At 42.4% G+C, this 21,849-nt stretch overlaps 2 protein-coding genes and 1 pseudogene across 5 annotated transcripts in view; 2 read left to right on the top strand and 1 right to left on the bottom strand.

The window, feature by feature from the left end:
• Positions 1-7,260, bottom strand: part of CELF1 (CUGBP Elav-like family member 1) — a 93,277-nt gene extending 86,017 nt beyond the window's left edge. For 3 of the 4 annotated variants that reach the window (XM_035701153.2, XM_035701157.2, XM_035701160.2), the window contains exon 1: positions 7,124-7,260. The gene's annotated coding sequence lies outside the window, so the exon portion shown is untranslated. The remainder of the gene's footprint in view (positions 1-7,123) is intronic. The other variant, XM_035701161.2, reaches the window with a different exon arrangement.
• LOC125752894 (translation initiation factor IF-2-like) overlaps positions 1-18,012 on the top strand; it is a 31,460-nt gene extending 13,448 nt beyond the window's left edge. The window contains exons 3-4 of the mRNA XM_049096296.1: positions 6,563-7,804; positions 17,064-18,012. Coding sequence (XP_048952253.1) covers positions 6,563-7,656 — 1,094 coding nt within the window. The 3' untranslated portion in view covers positions 7,657-7,804; positions 17,064-18,012. The remainder of the gene's footprint in view (positions 1-6,562; positions 7,805-17,063) is intronic.
• Positions 7,855-12,708, top strand: LOC125752893 (small kinetochore-associated protein-like; annotated as a pseudogene).
• Positions 18,013-21,849: the final 3,837 nt, after the last annotated feature.

The following is a 21,849-nucleotide window of genomic DNA, read 5'->3' as shown; positions in this document are numbered from 1 at the left end:
AAGAATGGTTTCATGTTGTTTGAAGAAAAAGTACGTGTATCTTCTCTGACATTAAATAAAGTCCCATGTGTTAAGCACTCTGAGGGTTCTAACAGCTCTTTGGGACAATGGCTGACTTAACAAAACTTCCAGTTCATCCCATATTCCAAGGACCAATATTAAAATTCCCTTTATAACTGAAGAGGAGAGGCAGCCCCGGGGGCTCAGGGGTTTAGCGCCGCCTTTAGCCCACAGCATAATCCTGGAGACCCAGGGGTGAGTCCCACTTTGGGCTCCCTGCATGAAGCCTGCTTCTCCCTCTGCCTGTGTCTCTGCCTCTCTCTCTCTGTGACTTTCATGAATAAATAAAATAAAACCTTAAAAAAATAAAATAAATAACTGGAAAGGAGGAAAAAGGAGGAGGTTAGGTCAAAAAAGAAGAGAAGAAAAGTAGGTCAGCAGATCAAAATCAGTTATGAACCTCAAAAAAAAAAAAAAAGGCAAGCAGAAGCTCATCTTAAGATGAAAGCCTTTTAATGCAGGAGAATACTCTGAATAGCTTTGTTCATATTGAAACAAACCAGGAGGCCTATGATTACCCTCAAAATGTCTTACCCTAAAAGTACTAGTTATCTTTTTTAACTAGGCCATTAAATGCCATGTTTATTAAAAAACCAATTCTACACAATATGGAATACCTGGATCATCCCTCTAACAAAACCATTACATAGGGCGGAAATCTGCCTATTCTTTACTCTTGGTCCCTTCATGTGACAGTTTTTCTGTACACAATAAATTATTCTGAAAATGCTGTACATTAAAGATTGGAAATTATAATTAGACTAGAAATTAGAAATGATGTTATTAACTATGACGGGTTACTATTATACACCTTTACACACACTGATACGTTTGAATTTTCAAGATTTTTGCACAAGTCAATGGACATCCCCCTGTGATAGGCAACCCACATGAAGAACACGAATTCTAATCAGTTCAACAGCCTTTATGAGGCTCCAAGAGAAAGTGAGATATCAAGATGAAAGAGACAGCTCTAGGGTGCCTGGAGAGCTCAGCTGGTTGAGTGTTTAACTCTCGGTTTCAGTTCAGCTCATGATCCCAGGGCTCTGAGATCAAGCACTGCATCTGGGCTCACAGACCAGACTGCTTGAGATTCTCTCTCTCCCTCTCCTACTTCCCCCATGCTCTCTTGCACAATCTCTCAAATAAATAAATCTTAAAAAAAAAAAAAATTTAAAGAGATATCCCTGACCTCAAAAAAGCAGAGAAAGTCAGCCACAAAAAGGAATGACATTCTGATACATGCTACACCATGGATTAACCCTGAAAACATCATGTTAAGTGAAATAAGTGACACAAAAGGACAAATATCCTATGATTCCAATTACATAAAATACCTAAAATAGGCAAATTCACAGAGACAGAAAGTAGACTAGAGGGATGCCTGGGTGGCTCAGCAGTTGAGCAGATTCTGCCTTTGGCTTAGGGTGTGATCCCAGAGTCCTGGGATCCCAGAGCCATCAGGCTCTTTGCATGGAGCCTGTTTCTTTTCCCTCTTCTTATATCTCTGCCTCGAGCCTGTTTCTTTTCCCTCTTCTTATATCTCTGCCTCTCTGTGTCTCTCATGAATAAAAAAAAAAAAAAAAAAAAAAGACTAGAAGTTACCAGGGGCAAGGAGGGGGGAATGGGGAAAGATGTTCAATTAACATCAATAAGAGAAATGCAAATTAAAACCACAATGAAGTAGTGTATACAAATGTCCAATCACCATATTGAACATGTGAAACTGAAATAATACTGAACATAAACTACACTTCAATTTAAAAAAATAACATATCACCTCACCCCATTAGGATGGCTACTATTGGGAACCCTGGGTGGCGGGAACCCTGGGTGGCGCAGCGGTTTAGCGCCTGCCTTTGGCCCAGGGCGCGATCCTGGAGACCCGGGATCAAATCCCACGTCGGGCTCCCCGTGCATGGAGCCTGTTTCTCCCTCTGCCTATGTCTCTGCCTCTCTCTCTCTCTCTCTATCATAAATAAATAAAAATTTTTTAAAAAATTAAAAAAAAGGATGGCTACTATTTAAACACAGAGAAAATAACAAATGTTGGCAGGGATGTGGATACTGGAACCCTTGTGCACTGTTGGTGGGATTGTAAAACAGTGCAACCACTATGGAAAACAGTATGAAGGTTCCTCAAAACATTGAAAATAGAACTACTATATGATCCAGCAATTTCAATTCTGGCTATTATCTAGGTATTATTAAAAATTGAAAGAAGGGTCTCTAAGAGATATTTGCACACTCACAGCAGTGCTAATCACAATGGTCAAAAGGTGGAAACAACTCATGTCCATCAACAGATGAATGGATAAACAAAATGTGGTATATACATAAAAGAGATACATACAAGTATGTATATACATATAATAGAGTATTAATCAGCCTTTTTTTTTTAATTTTTTATTTATTTATGATAGTCACAGAGAGAGGGAGAGAAAGAGACACAGGCAGAGGGAGAAGCAGGCTCCATGCACCGGGAGCCCGACGTGGGATTCGATCCCGGGTCTCCAGGATCGCGCCCTGGGCCAAAGGCAGGCGCCAAACCGCTGCGCCACCCAGGGATCCCTTAATCAGACTTTTTTTAAAAAAATTTTATTTATTTATGATAGTCACACACACAGAGAGAGAGACTCAGCAGTTGGCTGAGCAGGTGGCTCAGCAGTTGAGCATCTGCCTTGGGCTCAGGGTGTGATCCTGGAGTCCCAGATCCAGTGAATCCCCCATCGGGCTCCCTGCAGGGAGCCTCCTTCTCCCTGTGCCTATGTTTCTGCCTCTCTGTCTCTCATGAATAAATAAAATCTTAAAAAAAAAAAAAAAGTAAGGAAATCCTCTCACATACTACAACATGGATGAACCTTAAAGATATTATGGTAAGTGAAATAACCAGTTACAAAAAGCCAAATACTGTATGAATCTACTCCATATGAGGTATCCAAAAGCAGTCAAATTCACAGAAACAGAAAATGGATGGGTGGTGACCAGAAGTTTGGGGGGGGGGGGGGGAAGGGGGGGGTTGTTTAATGGGTATAAAGTTTCAGATTTCCAAGATGAAAAAGTTCTGGAGACATGTTTCTCATCAACAGGAATGCAATTCATGCCATAGAACTACACACTCAAAAAGTTAAAATAGTAAACTTTATGTGTGTTTTTTTAAAGATTTATTTATTTATTTATTTACTTATTTACTTATTTATTTGAGAGAGAGGGGTGGGGGAAGGCAGAGACACAGGAGGAGGGAGAAGCAGGCTCCATGCCGGGAGCCTGACGTGGGACTCCCCAGGACTCCAGGATCATGCCCTGGGCCAAAGGCAGGCGCTAAACCTCTGAGCCACCCAGGGATCCCCATGTGTTTTTTTTACATTAAAAAAAATGCAGGGATGCCTGGGTGGCTCAGCTCAGGGCGTGATCCCAGTCCCGGGATCGAGTCCCACATTGGGCTCCCTGCATGGAACCTGCTTCTCCCTCTGCCTCTGACTCTGTCTCTGTCTGCCTCTCTCCGTGTGTCTCTCATGAATAAATAAATAAAATCTAAAAAAAAAAAAAAAAAAAAAAGGAAATATAAAAAATGGCTAAAATAGCAAATTTTTGTTACATGTATTTTACTATATTTATTTTTTGTGGGGTGCAAAAATAGTGATTTTATTAAAGCACAAGGACAGGACCCATGGGCATAAAGAGCTGCCTTTACAATTTTTTAAAATTAATAATAGATCAATACTCACTAAATTGTATGGTAGGTGAATTATATCTCAATAAAGCTGTTTAAAAAAAATAATAAAGGGATCCCTGGGCGGCTCAGCAGTTTAGTGCCTGCCTTTGGGGCGTGATCCTGGAGACTCGGGATTGAGTCCCACATCGGGCTCCCTGCGTGGAGCCTGCTTCACCCTCTGCCTGTGTCTCTGCCTCTCTCTCTGCCTCTGTCTCCCATGAATAAACAAATAAAATCTTTAAAAAAAAACAACAACAAAAAGCTACGGAAATAGCTTACCCAAATCCTATGATTCCATGGCTTAAAAAGAGCAATTTGTCCAAAGTACCCTGAGCCTTGAGCACAGAGGTGACTATGATCCTACTTCTCCCAACTTCTTCACCAGGGCCTCCACGTGACAGCTCTTCTCTTCCTTTCCAAGGCAAACCATCACCTTCTAACGTCCCCTCCTTCTTTACTAGGTCCAGTCTTACAAGAAAATTAAGTTAAAAGAAGCTGCAGTGGCAGTCATGGGAAAAGAGAGAATTCAGGATACTCACCACCTACATTTATTTAGCAGGAGAACCCAAATTTTCATGGGGAAAAAAAAAATTTTTTTTCGTGGTAAATATATGATAAATGTTAGATCACTGCCCTTCCTTTCCTTCTCTTCTTCCATCCCAGCATATGTTTAAAAGAGCAACTTTTCTGGGCACCTGGGTGGCTCAGTCGGTTAAGCATCCATCTCTTGGTTTCGGCTCAGGTGGTGATCTCAGGGTCATGAGACTGAGCCCAGCATCCGACTCCATGCTAAGAGTCTGCTTGTCCCTCTCCCTCTGCTCTTCCTCCTGCCCACGCACACATTTTCTCTCTCTCAAAAAAATAAAATCTTAAAAATAAATAAATAAGCAAGCAACTTTTTCTGTGCCAGTGCTGGAATCCACTGTCCCACCTTACATGTGTTGGAGCTATTAAATCCACAGCACCATTTAAAATGTATTTGTTGTTTAAAAAAAAATAAAAAATAAAAAAAAATAAAATAAAATGTATTTGTTTAAAAAAATAATAAATTAAATGTTTGTTAAGCTATGTCTCTCATATACTATTAAATCTTAAATTCACAAAACTGTAAGAAAAGCTTATTTTGTTAAAATAATAAACATCTATCTAGTACCAAGAACAGTCATTTATGAGTGATGGGACTAATGGTGAATTTCTTCATTTCTTTTCTGTATTTTTTATAATTAATCTTAGCTTCTGTAGTAAGAAAATTAGGTGGACATCTTTAGAAAAATAAACATTCTGCCTCAAAAATCTGTCCGCAAAAAAAAAAAAAAATCTGTCCGCCTCTTACACCACAGGCAGTCTCACATGTACTGCACTGAAGGTGAATTAGCACCCAAGAGATAGACACTATTTCCTCCATTTTGCTGATGAGAATAAACTGAGGCTCAGAACAGTTAAGTGATTTGATCAAGGTTGTACTGCTAGCAACCAACAAAGCAAGGATTACCAGGCCTTTTATAAACTTCAAGCCCAGGGGCCTTCCCATTCCATCAAATCGTAAAAGGCAATTTGCATTATTGCTCCTGATACTTTCTTAAAAAAAACAACAAAAAATTACGACATGACTATTCTAAGAATAGTTGCTATGTAACTTTGGGTAAGTCACTTAATCCCTGGAGCCTCAGTTTCCTCATCTGAAAAGCAAAAGAGTTGGGAAAGATCTCTCATCTCTAATAGCCCTACATGCTAATGGATTGTAAGCCTAGATACCATCTTAGGATGAGAAAACCCCGAGCACAAGAATGAATGATTGGAAAAAAAGTTGAGACCTATGCTCTGGGCCAAGAGCCATTCTTAATGGAAACAGGTGGTGGAGAGTCAAGAGGGAAAAAAGAAAAAAAAAAAAAAAAAAAAACCACTGGGGGGAACCACAAACTTCCTGGTTAAAGCAACAGCTGAAAGCTCCAGCTCTGCTTTACTAACGGCAGGCAATGCTTCAATCTTAGCTAATTCATAATCGAGAAACCACATATTGTAAAGTAAAACTAGAAGAGTATAAAACTAGCATGGGGAGGGGGAGGTCCCGGCAGTAGTTTTCTGCACGCTATGGTTGTGATCTTCCGGGTGGACTCACTAACGTTCAAACAGAAAGAAACCCTATGCGCGTCTATGTGGAGAATGTTAAGGAGGAGCCGAACTTGCACAGCACCAGAAGAGACGCCACACTTGAGGAAGAGCCAACCCAACACTTGTGGAAAAAGGCGAGAGAATACAATTAAAGCCTCTCCACAATCCACAGAGAATCAAAGACTTTTAAAAGATGAAGTTCTTGTAAAGGATTCACTGAGTATCTGTAACCTCTTACACTGCAGACACTGTAAAGCACCGCCGCTATTGAGAAACTGTTATACAGCCTTCCGACTCGGGGGTCATAAAAGTGCAGCATTAACTCCGCCGGAGAGAAAAAGATTCCATTTTGCTGAAACGGGCTCCGACCAAAATCTCACCACCTTCCCCTCAACCGTGAGGAGGAGGAGGATGAGGATGAGCCTGAACCCACGAGAAGCTCCTTAGATCCCGTGCTGTCACAGTCTTAAGGATTAAAACAACATCCTGCCCCAAAGACCGCCACCAAGACACCACCGGCTTTAAATCCAAAGCCAGGTCCCTAGAGGAAAAACAAAAAAGCAAAAAACACAAAAAAACAGAAAAAGCTCTTCAGTGTGCTCTCGGCGCTCTCGGGTGCGAGATCCCAGCCCTGCTACTAGGCCACGACTGGGTGAGCACCTGATGTGGGGGGAGGGCGAGCCAAGGCCCTAGTGGCTCGGGGCGGGGAACCGGGGGGCTCTCGAGGCTCCGGAGGAGGCGCACCGCCCTCCCAAAGGCCGGGGTCCCGAGCCCCCTCCGGGGGTCAACACCAAGAACACGTGGGACGTCAGGAGGAAGGAAGGGGTGTCCCGGGCAGACAGCCTGGATCTGGCACGGCGGCCGGAAAAAAAAAAAAAAAGGAGGACGGAACTACCCCAGGGCGGGGAACGGAGCCCTCGGGGACCCGGAGGGTGAAGGCAAAGGGCAGCGGGGAGCGGGGGCCAGGCCACGAGGAGGGCGGGTCTCCCTGGGCGCGGGGGCACGCGCCGGACGAGCGCGGCGGGACCCGGGGAGCCGAGGGCCCCGACACGCGGGAGGAGATCGCCGACCTGCCCCCGGGGCGCGGGGAGCCGGGAGCGGCCGCGCCCGAAGGGCCCTGTGACCCGCGGCCGCCAGGACCGGACCCGCCCCGCGGCGCCTCCCTCCTGCCTCCTCTCCCTCCCTCTCTCCCTCCCTCCCACCCGCGGCCCGTTAACCCGCGGGCGCCGCACTCACCAGCGGCTGCACCTGAGCCCGCCGCTGCCTCAGCTGCTGCCTGCGCCTCCGCAGCCGCCGCCGCCGCCGCCTCGCTGCTGAGGCCGAGTCCCGGGGGAGCCTCCGCGTCCCGCCGCCGCTGCCGCCGCTGCCGCCAGAGCAGAACACCCAAAATGGCGGCACTTCCGGCACCTACCACCGGCGGGGAGGGCCGAGGAGGAGCAGAAGGGGGAGGGCGGCGAGGGGGAACGTACCACCGCGGTGCCGCCAGCAGCGCCGAGCCGAGCGGAGCGCGGCGCAGGGGCGAGCGGGGCGCGCGGCGCTGCAGCGCCCCCTCGGGCTGGGGAGTGGAGAAGCAGCCGCGCCGAAGCCCCCGGGGCTGCGGGCGAAACCCTCCAGCCCCGGGGAGCTGCAGGAGCGCTCCTCTTTGTCTCGGAGCTCCACCGACGGAAAGGGTGGGAAGACTCGGCCAGAGAATCCGAAGTCCTCGGCTCCCCGCACCGTACCCGCAGGCGTCCCGGATCACCTGGTGGGCGACGACGGCTTGGCACTGAATTATGCGCGTAATAAAATATTTGATGGATGAATGAATGAGTGAATGGAATGGTGCTCGGCCAGCGTTGGGCGCATGACACACCCTCCTTGTGCCCCGACAGACGAGCAACAGGAGCCCGGCCTTCTTCCTTTGCTGAGATGCGGAACGTGAGTGTATATTGCAAGCTTTCAGAGTTAGGGGAGTGCTTTCTAGCGGGATGATCCGCTGTGTGAACGCACAATTTTGCAAAAAATCCCTGCAGCGCCAGGAAGCTCCTAAGGGTTCTTATGAAGAGACCGATTGCCCGGTCCTAACCTGCTTCTCCCCCCCGAAAAAATGTTTTAAACAACCCATGTTAGGTCCCGAAAGACCTCCTTCAGAGTGACTCAGAAATCCCAAGATCTAGGTGAAATTCAAACTACAACTGTTTGTTGTTTGTTTGTTTGTTTGTTTGTTTAAAAAGGCTAATAATGCAGGTTCTACACTTTAGAATGACAATGAAATACACATTAAAAAAAAAAAGAAGACTTAGTTTTGGGACCTTTTGGCCCCAGCAACAGGCAAATAACTCGTGGGTTTCCAAATGATTTCTCTATAACATCATCTGGCTTCCCTAGGCAAATAATTCCTATATCCACAAATACTGATTATACTCTACCTTACCACAAAAAAAAAAAAAAAAAAACCAGACTCCCAACTTGAAGCCTCAAAGGTTTTCCCATGTGTTGGAAACACCTCTTTCCTCCTTGTGAGAGGAAAATCTAATCAGTTTTTCTGGTACCATATAGACCAGAACAATTAGCCTCTAAATTGTGCATTATCATATTCCCTAATTGCACTGTATAGTTTCTCATTTTATATACATTGATAATGCTAATATGTGATGCTGATCTTGTTAACAATTTTGTGTAATTTACTGAAAGCATCCTATATTTATAGATCATTGCAACTCATAGAATGTTGCTACATACATTACCACAATTAATTTTATATTTCTCTCCCAACTGCCATAGAGTCTACAAACACTGTAAACAGAGACTATCTTTGTAGGCCACAGAATTATCCAAATATGCACATGACTCACTTCCTTACCTCCTTCGGGTCTTGATGTAAATGTCACCTTGGTAGTTGGGTCTTCGCTGACCACCTCATTTAAAATTACATGCAAATACACGTACAGAAAGACAGAAATAATAAAATATACACATACATCCATGCTTCTAATCCCCCTTTCCAGCCTTTTTTTTTAAGATTTTATTTTTATTTATTCATGAGAGACACACAGAGAGAGGTGGAGATGAGATATAGGCAGGCGGGGAGCAGGCTCCCTCTGGGGAGCCTAATGCAATACTCGATCCCAGGACCCCAGGATCATGACCTGAGCCAAAGGCATACACTCAACCACTGAACCATCCAGGTGCCCCTCCTGCTTTGTTTTTAGCCAAATCACTAATCACCATCTAACAGTATATTTTGTACTTCATACCTTACTTACTTTATTTGTAGTCTTCTCTAATTAGAAGGTAAATTCTACAGGGATAGGGATTTTGTCTGTTTTATATCCTCAGGGCCTACAATAATGCCTACCCATAATAAGTGTTCAATAATTTTTTTTTAAGATTTTATTTATTTATTCATAGAGACACAGTGAGAGGCAGAGACACAGGCAGAGGGAGAAGCAGGCTCCATGCAGGGAGCCTGATGTGGGACTTGATCCCAGGTCTCCAGGATCACACCCCGGGCTGCAGGCAGTGCTAAACCGCTGTGCCACCGGGGCTGCCTAAATATTGGTTTTTTAATTTGACTTACAGATACTGTGAAATGGCTACCCACAATAGATACCAAAAAAAATTTTCTTCCTGTGATGAGAATTCTTAGAATATAATCCTTTAACAACTTTCCCATATACCATACCACAGTGTTAACTGTAGTCCTCATGTTGTGTATTATATCCTTCCTTAGTACTTATAACTGAAAGTTTGTACCTTTTGACCATCTTCATCCCCATCACCTCCTCCATCAATAACTACTGTTGAGGGATCCCTGGGTGGCGCAGCGGTTTAGCGCCTGCCTTTGGCCCAGGGCGTGATCCTGGAGACCCGGGATCGAATCCCATGTCGGGCTCCCGGTGCATGGAGCCTGCTTCTCCCTCTGCCTGTGTCTCTGCCTCTCTCTCTCTCTCTCTCTCTCTATCATAAATAAATAAAAATTTAAAAAAAATTTTTTTTTAAATAACTACTGTTGAATTCATTAAATAAGCATATCTAGGTGCTGGGTATGAAAAAACAGAATGAATTCCTTAGGCTTCAGAAGCTTCCTGGAACCTACCCATGTGTTAGATGAAAGTAGGGATCACACCCATTTTCTTATTCTCTTGTCTCTCCAGATTTTTGTCATAGTGTCTGATTCAATAGATTTTTTAAAAATTTTTTTGAGAGAGAGCAGAGAGAGAGAGAGCCTGAGAGGCAGTGGGAGGGGCAGAAGGAGAGGGAGAAGCAAGCTCCCTGCTTTGCAGGGAGCCAGAAGCAGCCTGATCTCAAGACTCTGGGATCATGGCCTAAGCCAAAGGCAAATCCTTAACCAACTGAGCCACTCAGGTGCCCCTCAACAGATATTTCTTGAAAGGCAACCAGAAACTTTTCCCTATTTTATCTGTCTCTTGACTTAAACTCCCATTGGCGAAGAAGAAGTACCACTTGTTAAGGAACTACCCATGATCTCTGAACCAGCCAGGTACCCCTATTTCATTTGTTATCTTCTAAATCAATTAAGATTTTTTTAAAAGATTTTATTTATTTATTCATAAGAGACACACAGAGAGAGGCAGAGACACAGGCAGAGGGAGAAGCAGGCTCCATGCAGGGAGCCCGGCGTGGGACTCGATCCCAGGTCTCCAGGATCACACCCAGAGCCGAAGGCGGCGCTAAACCGCTGAGCCACCCAGGCTGCCCCTAGAGCATTGACTCTTGATCTTGGAGTTGTCAGTTGGAGCCTCATGTTGGGGGTAGAGATTAATTTAAAAAAATAAAAACTTAAGGGGCACCTGGGTGACTCAGTTAAATGTCCCACTGTTGATTTTAGCTCTCAAGATTGAGACAAGTCCTGCACTGGGTTCCGTGTTGGACTCGGCGCTGGGTGCAGAGCCTGCTTAAGATTCTCTCCCTCTCCCTCTGCACCCCACTTATCTCCCTTTCTAAAAAAGAAAAAGAAATCTGAAAAAAATTAACAGTGCTCTGAATCCTCACAGCCACTTGGCATTGTTCTTTTAATTTTAGTCATTCTGGTAGGATATAGTGACATTTTACTGTGGGGAGGATTTTAACTTTATTTTTAAATAATTCTTTGTTTTTTAAGATTGATTGATTGATTGATTGATTGATTGATTTATGAGAGACAGAGAGAGAGGCAGAGACATAGGCAGAGGGAGATACAGGCTCCTTGCAGGGAGCCCAGTGCGGGACTCAATCCTGGACCCCAGGATCATGTCCTGTGCTGAAGGCAGACACTCAACCACAGACACTCCCTGATTGGCAGAGAGCCTGATTCTCCCATTTCCTCTGCTGTTCCCCCAGCTTGTGCTCTCTGGCTTGCTCTCTCTCCTTCCTAGTCAAATAAATAAATAAAATCTTTTTTTTTAAAGTCACCAAGCTGAAATAAGAGAATGGACAGGTGGAAGCCACAGACACTGCCATCAGGAGGAAGGTCAGAAAGAGCTGCAAAGCATTGAATAAGCAGAATTAGAAAAGGATCCCAAAGCTAAGAATCGGCTCCTAGAGGCTGTCCCCAAGCAGTTGCCTATAGTTGACTGAAGTTGACTGAAACTCAGGAAGAACTGAAGTACTTGACCCAAAAGGTGGGGCTGCTGGAAATGTGGCAGTACCACAGTTGGGCAAGGCAATTTTAGGCAATGAGACCCCTGGCATCACGGCAAGCAAGAACCCACACACATCACATGGGCTCTATGTTGCTGTTAGAAACTTTGCAAGATAAGTTGAAGCTTTTTAAAGAAACAGCCAAAAAACAGATGGAGCAGTTCCAGGCCTTGAAAGTAAAGTTGAAGATGAAAGAAGAGAGGGCCCGGATCATAGAACAGCAGATTTTATATAACAGTCAAGTAAATGATTTTACAACAGCCCTTGAGGAAATGGAGCAGCTATTAGAAATGTGATAAAAAGCAAGTGGCCAGATGGCTCCCTGTTGGGGAGAAAGTCTCAGAGGAAGCCACTTGGAACATCTGCTTGTTGGCCATGCTCTAGGATTCACCATCCCCAGAAGGAAAACCGTTCTGCAGTAGAATTCAGGATGGTTTATGCTGGAATGGAGGTTCCACCTTTGAGCAAGCCTTTCCAACCTTCAGATGGGTCAGCTATCGTGAATCTCACGCATATGTACTTGAGGGGCCTGGAAGCTTGGATCAATGTCCTAGGCAACAAAGCAGCATGCTTTAAGAATAAGGACACAGGGCAGCCCAAGTGGCTTAGAGGTTTAGCGCCACCTTCAGCCCAGGGCGTGATGCTGGAGACCCCGGATCGAGTCCCATGTTGGGCTCCCTGCATGGAGCCTGCTTCTCCCTCTGACTGCGTCTCTGCCTCTATCTTTCGAATAAATTAAAAAAAAAAAAAAAATCGGGAGACAAACCCAGCCACAGCCAGAAGACCCAGTCAGATATAGGGAAAGAGAATATTAATTGTACGATAGAGCACTGGTGCTCTACAGGAGCCCTCACTGAGGAGGCACGCTGTCCCCTTCTAACTTGGGACACATTCTGTCCCATCCTGGTTGGGCTCTGACCTCATTGTATATTTATGAACTTGAAGTTAGTTGAAGTGGCTTAATAAATGGGAGTGAAGGTATAGATAGCAATAATACCGACCTGAAACAATGCACCTGGGAGATTTTCACTTAAATAACTTCTGCTAGGGGCACCTGAGTGGCTCGGTGGGTTACGCATCTGCCTTCAGCTCAGGTCATGATCTCAAGGTCCTGGGTTTGAGCCCCACTTGGGGCTCTCTGCTCAGTGGGGAGCCTGCTTCTCCCTCTCCCTCTGCTGCTCCCCTTGCTTGTGCTCTCTCTCTCAAATAAATGAAATATTTTTTAAAAATCACTTCTGATTTTTTTATTTTTAATTTAAAATTTTTTAAATTTTGGGGGGGGGATCCCTGGGTGGCTCAGCAGTTTGGCGCCTGCCTTTGGCCCAGGGCACAATCCTGGAGTCCTGGGATCGAGTCCCACATCAGGCTCCCGGCATGAAGCCTGCTTCTCTCTCCTCCTGTGTCTGTGCCTCTCTCTCTCTCTCTCTCTCTCTCTCTCTCTCTGTCTATCATAAATAAATAAATAAATCTTTTAAATAAATAAATAGTTTTAAATTTTTTTCCTTTAAAGATTTTTTATTTTTTCATTTGAGGAAGAGAGAGTGAGTGAGAGCAAGAGCAAGAGAAAGGGGCAGAGGGAGAGAGAGAAGCAGACTCCCTGCTAAACAGGGAGCTGGATGCAGGGCTCCATCCCAGGACCCCAGGACCATGACCTGAGCCAAAGGAACATGCTCAACTGACTGAGTCACCCAGACACCACTTCTGCTTATATATGTACATATATATGTAAAATGCTTTTTTAAAAGTAAATATTCTATAACTATTTAGATTATAACATTGAGCAATGAAAAAATTATAGTACAATTACACGTTGGTATATCAAAAGCTATTAAAACGCTATATAGGAGCATCTGGCTGGCTCAGTTGGTGGAGCATGTCACTCTTGACCTCGGGGTTGTAAGTTCAAAGCCCCATGTTAGGAGTAGAGATTACATAAAAATAAAATCCTAAAAAAAAAAGAAAAAATATAAGCTGACATGGAAAGATGTTAAAAATACACAATTAAGTATTAAAAAGCCAGTTACAAAATTCCCAGTTTTGTTTCAAGGAAATACATGTATATTCAATTCTTTTGTGTTGTTAATAACTAAAGAAAGGGAAGTTGTTTATTGTAGGAGGTAAAATATGGGGAGATGTGGGCCTGGGAAGGAATAATGAGAGACAAAAAATCTTTTTTTTTTTTTTTTTTTTTGAGAGACAAAAAATCTTGATGGCATTTGAGTTCCTGGACTGTTGCCATTTGCTCACTTGCCCTTTCTGAGGTTTGTTATAGGAGTCAGTACATCACCTGTGTTGCCCAAGCTAGTTAAGAGTTGGGCATCAAGAGCTGGGGTCCGCTGGCTCAGAGGAGCATGGAACTCTCAATCTTGGGGTTGTGAGTTCGAGCCCCTCTTGGGTGTAGAGATTACTTAAATAAACTTAAAAAAAAAAAAAAAGAATTGTGCATCACCCAATGCAAGTATCCATCAGTGGATGGATGGATAAGCAACATGTGATATATATAGATATATATAGATATATATCTATATATAGTGCAATATTATTCAGCCTTAAAAAGGAAGGAGATCCTGACACCTGATACAACATAGACGATTTTTTTAAAAGATTTTATTTATTTATTCATGAGAGACAGAGAGAGAGAAAGGAAGAGACATAGGCAGAGGGAGAAGCAGGCTCCATACAAGTAGCCTGACATGGGACTCAATCCTGGGACTCCAGGATCATGCCCTGTGCCGAAGGCAGGCGCTAAACCACTAAACCACCCAGGGATCCCCAACATAGACGAATTTTGAGGACATTATCCTAACTCACAAATAAGCCAGTCACAAAAGGACAAATGCTACATGATTTCACTTATGTGAGGTATCTAAAGTAGTTAAGATTACAGAAATGGGGGACGGCTGGGTGGCTAAGTGGTTGAGCACTGCTTTTGGCTCAGGGCCTGATCCCAGAGTCCCCGGATCAAGTCTCTGTATAGGGCCTGCTTCTCCTCCCTCTTCCTGTGTCTCTGCCTCTCTCTGTGTGTCTCTTGTGAATAAATAAATAAAATCTTAAAAAAAAAAAAAGATTACAGAAACAGAAAGTAGGATGGTAGCAGCCAACAGACACATGAAAATATGTTCATTATCACTCATCATCAAGGAAATGCAAACCAAAACCACGATGAGATATCACCTCACACCTGTCAAAATGGCTAAAATAAAAAACACAAGAAATAGCAGCAAGGGTTGGTGAGAAAAAGGAACCCTGGTGCACTGTTGGTAGAAATGCAAATTGGTGCAGTCTCTGTAGAAAACAGAATGGAGGTTCCTCAAAAAACTAAAAATAGAATCACTATATATTACTCAGTAGTAATTCCACTACTGAGTATTTACCCAATGAAAACACTAATTTGAAAAGATACATGCACCCCTATGTTTATTGCAGCATTATTTATAATACTCAAGATACAGAAGCAACCCAAGTGTCCATCCATAGATGAATGGATAAAGAAGATGTGGTATATACATATATATTATTCAGCCATAAAAAAGAATGAGATCTTGCCATCTGCAACAACATGGATGGACCTAGAGGGTAAAATACTAAGCGAAATAAATCAGAGAAGGACAAATGATTTCACTCATATGTGGAATTTAAGAAACGAAATAAATGAACCAATAAAGGAAAAATAGACCAAAGAACCCCAGACATTTAAATATAGAGAACAAAGTGGCAGTTGCCAGAGGCAAGTTGGGTGGAGAGAAGTGAGATAAAGAGGATTGAGTACACTGATGATGAGGGGCACCTGGCTGGGTCAGTCAGTAGAGGATGTGACTCTTCCTCTTTGGGTTTTGAGTTTGAGCCCCATGTTGGGTATAAAAATTACTTAAAAATAAAATCTTAGGGGTGCCTGGGTGGCTTAGTGGTTGAATGTCTGCCTTTCGCTCAGGTTGGGATCCTGGGATCCTGGGATAGAATACTACATCAGGCTCCCCACAGAGAGCCTGCTTCTCCCTTTGCCTATGTCTCTGCCTCTCTCTCTGTGTCTGTCATGAATAAATAAATAAAATCTTTAAAAAAGAGAAAATCTTTAAAAAATAGTACACTCTGACGAGCACTGAATATTGTATAGAATGGTTTCTTAAAAAAGAATTGTAGGGCAGCCCAGGTGGCTCAGCAGTTTAGTGCCACCTTCAGCCCAGGGCCTGATCCTGGAGATCCAGGATCAAGTCCCATGTCAGGCTCCCTGCATGGAGCCTGCTTCTCCCTCTGCCTGTGTCTCTACCCCCCTCTCTCTCTCTCTGTGTGTGTGTCTCTCATTAATAAATAAATAAAATCTTAAAAAATAAAATGAGGAAAAATAAATAAATAAAATGAGGAATGAAGAGGTTATATGCAGGAACAGGGGAAGGAGCAAATAGAGAGGAAGAAACAGTCTCCTCGCTGAGCAAGGAGCCCAATGTGGGGCTTGATCTCAGGATCTGGAAATCATGACCTGAGCCAAAGGTAACCAACTGAGCCACCCAGGTGCCCCTTAATTAATTTACTTTTTATATAATCTCTACACCCAGTATGGAGCTTAAATTCACAACTGTTAAGATCAAGAATCAGGGACACCCGGGTGGCTCAGTGGTTGAGCATCTGCCTTTGACTCAGGGCATGATCCTGGAGACCTGGGATTGAGTCCCACATCAGGCTCCATGAATGGAGCCTGCTTCTCCTTCTGTCTATGCCTCTGCCTCTCTCTGTCTCTCTCTCTGTCTCTCATGAATAAATAAAATCTTAAAAAAAAAAAAAAAAGATCAGGAATCAGACACAGACTGAGCCAGCCAGGCAACCCATGGGGAGTTTTTTTATAGGTACAAAGTTTCAGTTTGGGAAGATGAAAAAAGTTCTTGAGATAGGGGGTGGTTAAAAAAGAGAGAGAGAGAGAGAGAGAGAGAGAGAGGGTGGTAATGGTTGGGCAACAATGTCAGTATGCTTCATGCTGATGAACAATATACTTAAAAATGGTTAAGATGGCTTATTTTTAAAAAGATCTTATTTATTTGAGAGAGAGAGAGAGAGAGAGAATGAGCCGGGGGAGAGGCAGAAGGAGAAGAACAAGCAGATTCCTTGCTGAGCAGGGAGCTCAACTTGGGGCTTGATCCCAGGACCCCACGATCATGACATGAGCTAAAGGCAGATGCTTAATTGACTGAGCCACCCAGGAGCCACAAGCATATTTTATAAAATGTATATTTTGATATAATCAAAAAAAGATTTGGGCTTTGCATTATAACTGGCTAATGTACTATTAGCTAGGATTAAATCAAACTACTGTAACAATTAGGGGTACCCTGTGTGGCTCAGCAGTTTAGAGCTGCCTTCAGCCCAGGGCATGATCCTGGAGACCAGGGATCCAGTCTCATGTCTGGCTCCCTGCATGGAGCCTGCTTCTCCCTCTGCCTGTGTCTCTGTCTCTCTGTGTCTCTCATGAATAAATAATTTTTTTAAAAAACCTACTGTAACAATTAGACCTAAAGTAAATAGTTAAAACAAAATAGAATTTTATTTCTTTCTCCCTCAACAGATTAGGGAAGATGTTCCCAGTTAGTGGGAGGAGGAAGAGAAAGAGCTTCTACTCAGAGTAATTATTTATGAGCACTGTCATGTATAACTTATTCCTACTGAGATGATTCCAGCCATCCTCATCACCACTCCAGCCCCCAAGAGAAAAGGGTATGAAGAAGACTCATGGTGCAGTTACGGACTGAGCCTGCTGGCCCTGATACTGGCACATATCATTTCCTCTCACACTCCATTGGAGGTGACTGAGTCCTATGGAAACTCAGATATTATATAAGAGAAGAAGATAAAGAATTTTGGAGGACAATCTCTAAAAATAAAAAAAAAACAAAATATGTGGGAATATACATCTAATTGAAATAGTAATTATCTCCAGAGGTAAGATTACAGGAAACACTTTTTATATATAATTTTGAAGTGCTTGTATTTTTTATAACATATGTTACTATTACAATCAGAAACTACAAAGCAAAACCAGGGTGGAGGGAATAACAATAAAATGTTTGCATAAAAGCTGAAGCCAAAAAACATACAAAAAATACAAAGAGCACATTAAACTCTTTGTTTAAAAAAAAAAAAAAAACACAAAAAAACTACTAAACTCCTAGTTAAAAAAAAAAAAAAGAAAAGAAAAAGAAAAGCCGAACTCACCTAATCAGTAAAAACAGAAATCCAACCTGAATTTCCATCACAGGAGAATGGGTAAATAAATGATGGTATAATTATAAGTGATTCTTAGAATAGTAAAAATCAATGAATAATATCTACACACAACACTGTGGTTGAGCATTTAATGAAAAAGTCATAAAAGGGGGGACCTAAGTAGCTCAGTGATTGAGCATCTGCCTTCATCTCAGGTCATGATCCCAGGGTCCCCACTCAGCAAGGAGGCTGCTTCTTCCTCTCCCTCTCTCTTGTCCCTTCCTCTGCTTGTCCTCTCTCTCTCAAATAAATAAAATCTTAAAAAAAAAAAGTAGTAGAAGACTTAGTTGCTGTATTTACCATTTTTATAAAACATACATTTACATGGTAAAAACTATATTGTTTTGAATTTTTATTATGAGTATGTTTTAAAAGTAAGCAGGAGGAAAAAAAAAGTAAGCAGGAGGGCATAATGAATCCCCAAAGAACATCACTCAGATTAAATAATGCTTAATATTTTGCCATCTTTGTATAATTGCTTTTTTTCTTGGTACAGTATTTTGATGCAAATCCCAGATATGTCATGTATGTCTATATACTTTAGTAAGTATGTAATAAATAAATTTATAGGCATTTTTTTACACAGCACCAATGCCATGACCACATTAACAGAATTAGCAATAATTGGTATTATCTCCATCCATAATCAAATGTCTCCAATTATTTAAAAAACATGACTTTCATTAAAGTTTTATTTTTATTTAAGTAATCTCTACACCCAATGTGGGGCTCAAACTCATGACCCTGAGGTAAAGAGTAGTATGCTCTTCTGTCTGAATCAGCTAGGTGCCTCCAAAATATGACTTTTAATAGCTGATTCATTGAAATCAGGATCCAGACTGTCCACACATGACTTCTGGTTGCCATGTCTCTAGGACTCCTGATCTGAGACAGCTGTTCTCCTATTCCTTTTTTCCCCCGTGCCTTGCAGAAACTAAATCAACTGTTCCTGTATAATATCTATGCTCTGGATTTGTCTGTTGTTCCACATGATGACATTTAACTTACCCTTCTATTGTCTATACTCGCTATAAATGAAACTTCGTTCTTTATAACAACTGTCTGTTAACTACATTGGAATTAAAATTAAAAAAAAAAAACAAAGACCATGAAGATTTTGGTTTCACTGCATAAATAAGACCAAAATATGTGTGCATATGTACAAATAAACTACAAAATATAAAATAGTATGCAAATGCACACAAAAAATTAATCAATTAGAAAAACTTGTTTTACATACACGTGCATAAAAATATATTCAGTCTTAAGTAGTTAGTGAAATGGAAATAAAAATAGTCATCATTAAAATAAAAAGCTCTTAAAAATAAAAAATAAAATAAAATAAAAAGCTCTTGAGGTCTGTTTATTTTTTTATTTTTATTTTTTATTCTTATTTTTTTTTAAAATATTGTATTTATTTATTCATGAGAGACACAGAGAGAGAGCAGAAGAAGCAGGCTCCCTGCAGGGAGCCCGATGTGGAATTCCATCCAAGAATCCAGGGATCATGATCGGAGCCAAAGGCAGACGCTCAACCACTGAGCCACGCAGTTGCCCCTTGAGGCCTATTTATATTGATGTTGGACTTTAGGATTGAGGCTATGAGCGTCTGGAGGCATATGATGGCAGGTTGGGATGTCTGGGTGGCTCTGTGGTTGAGCATCTGCCTCTGGTTCAAGGCGTAATCCTGGAGTTCTAGGATCGAGTCCCATATCGGGCTCCCCGTAGGGAGCCTCCTTCTCCCTCTAACTGTGTCTCTGCCTCTCTCCCTGTCTCTCATGAATAAATAAAATCTTAAAAAAAAAAAAAAAAAAAGGGGCAGCCCTGGTGGCTCAGCGGTTTAGCGCCGCCTTCAGCCCGGGGTGTGATCCTGGAGACCCGGGACCGAGTCCCAGGTCAGGCTCCCTGCATGGGGCCTGCTTCTCCCTCTGCCTGTGTCTCTGCCTCTATCTCTCTCTCTGTGTCTCTCGTGAATAAATAAATAAAATCTTAAAAAAAAAACTAAAAAAAAAAAAAAAACAAAACAGTAAGTCGGCTGTAAAGAAGAAATTTCCCTCAACCACTAGGGATATTTGGTTGCCCCAAAATACAGTTAATACAGGAAGACCATTCCCTGACATATCCCAAGGGCTGGAATATTGTCTGGAATATATAGGCTTCTCAAATACTTTCAGTCAAATTGAAATCCATATACTGGGTGCTTCTTGCTGGCTCAGTCCATAGCGCGATGCAACTCTTGGGTTATGAATTCGAACCCCACGTTGAAGGTACAGTTTACTTTAAAAAAAATCCATTTACTGGAATACTGTGTAATTGTTTGAAAAGCATAAAGTAAATGTACACGTATCTACACTGACATGCCAGAATACCCATAAATACTGTTGCGTAAAACAGCAGGTCATACAATAGTAAATATAGGATGAGTCAATTTTTATAAAATATACTTTAACTATATCTAGAATGGATTGGGGCACCTGGCTGAATCAGTTGGTGGAACATACAACTCTTGATCTCAGGGTTGTGGGTTCAAGCTCCACATTGTGTTCAGAGATTCCTTAAAAAAGAAAATCTTAGGGGCACCTGGATAGCTCAGTCTGCTAAGCATCCGACTCTCAGTTTCGGCTCAGGTCATGATCTCAGGATTGTGAGATCAAGCTCCGAACCCAGCTCATGTGCTGGGGCATGGAGCCTGCTTAAGAGTCTCTCTCTTTCTGCTCCCTATCTAAAATACATAAATAAATTAAGGGATCCCTGGATGGCTCAGCGATTTAGTGCCTGCCTTCAGCCCAGGGTGTGCTCCTGGAGTCCTAGGATCGGGTCCCACATCGGGCTCCCTGCATGGAGCCTGCCTCTCCCTCTCTCTGTGTCTCTTATGAATAAATAAATAAAATCTTTAAAAAAAACAAATAAGTAAATTAATTTTTAAAAATGAAATCTTTTATTTATTATTTTTTTTTATAAATTTTTATTTATTTATGATAGTCACACAGAGAGAGAGAGGCAGAGACACAGGCAGAGGGAGAAGCAGGCTCCATGCACCGGGAGCCCAACGTGGGATTCGATCCCGGGTCTTCAGGATCGTGCCCTGGGCCAAAGGCAGGCGCCAAACCGCTGCGCCACCCAGGGATCCCGAAATCTTTTATTTTTATTTTTTTTCAAAAATCTTTTAAAATAGAATGAATTAATGGGTAAATGTATGATAAAATGAAGTGTTAATTGTAGAATTTAGTTGGTGGTTATACAGGTTTTTCCTGTGCAATTTATTCAGTTTTCAGTTAATTTATTTTATCATGAAAATGTTTATCGGAGGATCCCTGGGTGGCTTAGTGGTTGGGGACCTGCCTTCCGCCCAGGGTGTGATCCTGGAGTCCCAGGATTGAGTCCCGTGTCAGGCTCCCTGCATGGAGCCTGCTTCTCCCTCTGTCTGTGTCTCTGCCTCTCTCTCTCCATGTCTCTCATGAATAAATAAATAAAATCTTTTTTTTTTAAATAAATAAAATCTTAAAAAAAATGTTTATCACAAAATGTTGGGAAAATATATGTGTATAAAAATCTGTTATTTCTGAAGAGTGCATTGGGGGTAAGGATGGAACTTTTCAGATTATGTACTTTATATAAAGCAAAAATTGTAAATGATTCTTTGATACAGTAATTGCACTTTAGGAATTTCTAAATTCCACTATCCTATCATAGTAAGTCTAAATATGGAAAATACAGAAATATAGAAACAATTTTCATGCTGGAATTATTAAAAAATGTGGAAATATCCTAAATGTCCAATAACAGGAGAATGATCATATTATGGTGTAGTAATTAGGATCATTCTAAATGGTAAAGATAATGTAATAATATGGCAAGTCCTTATAGCACATTTCGTGATAAAAATGGATACAAAAAAAATGGATACAAAAGCTTGGAGACAGGGACGCCTGGGTGGCTTAGCGGTTGAGACCTGCCTTTGGTCCTGGGCGTGATTCTGGAGTCCCGGGATCGAGTCCCATATCGGGCTCCCTGCATGGAGCCTGCTTCTCTCTCAGCCTGTGTCTCTGCCTCTCTCTCTCTCTCTCTCTCTGTGTCTCTCATGAATG

This window comes from Canis lupus, chromosome 18 (genome assembly GCF_003254725.2).
Source record: "Canis lupus dingo isolate Sandy chromosome 18, ASM325472v2, whole genome shotgun sequence".
NCBI lineage: Eukaryota > Metazoa > Chordata > Mammalia > Carnivora > Canidae > Canis > Canis lupus.
This window is presented reverse-complemented; position numbering and strand designations above follow the sequence as displayed.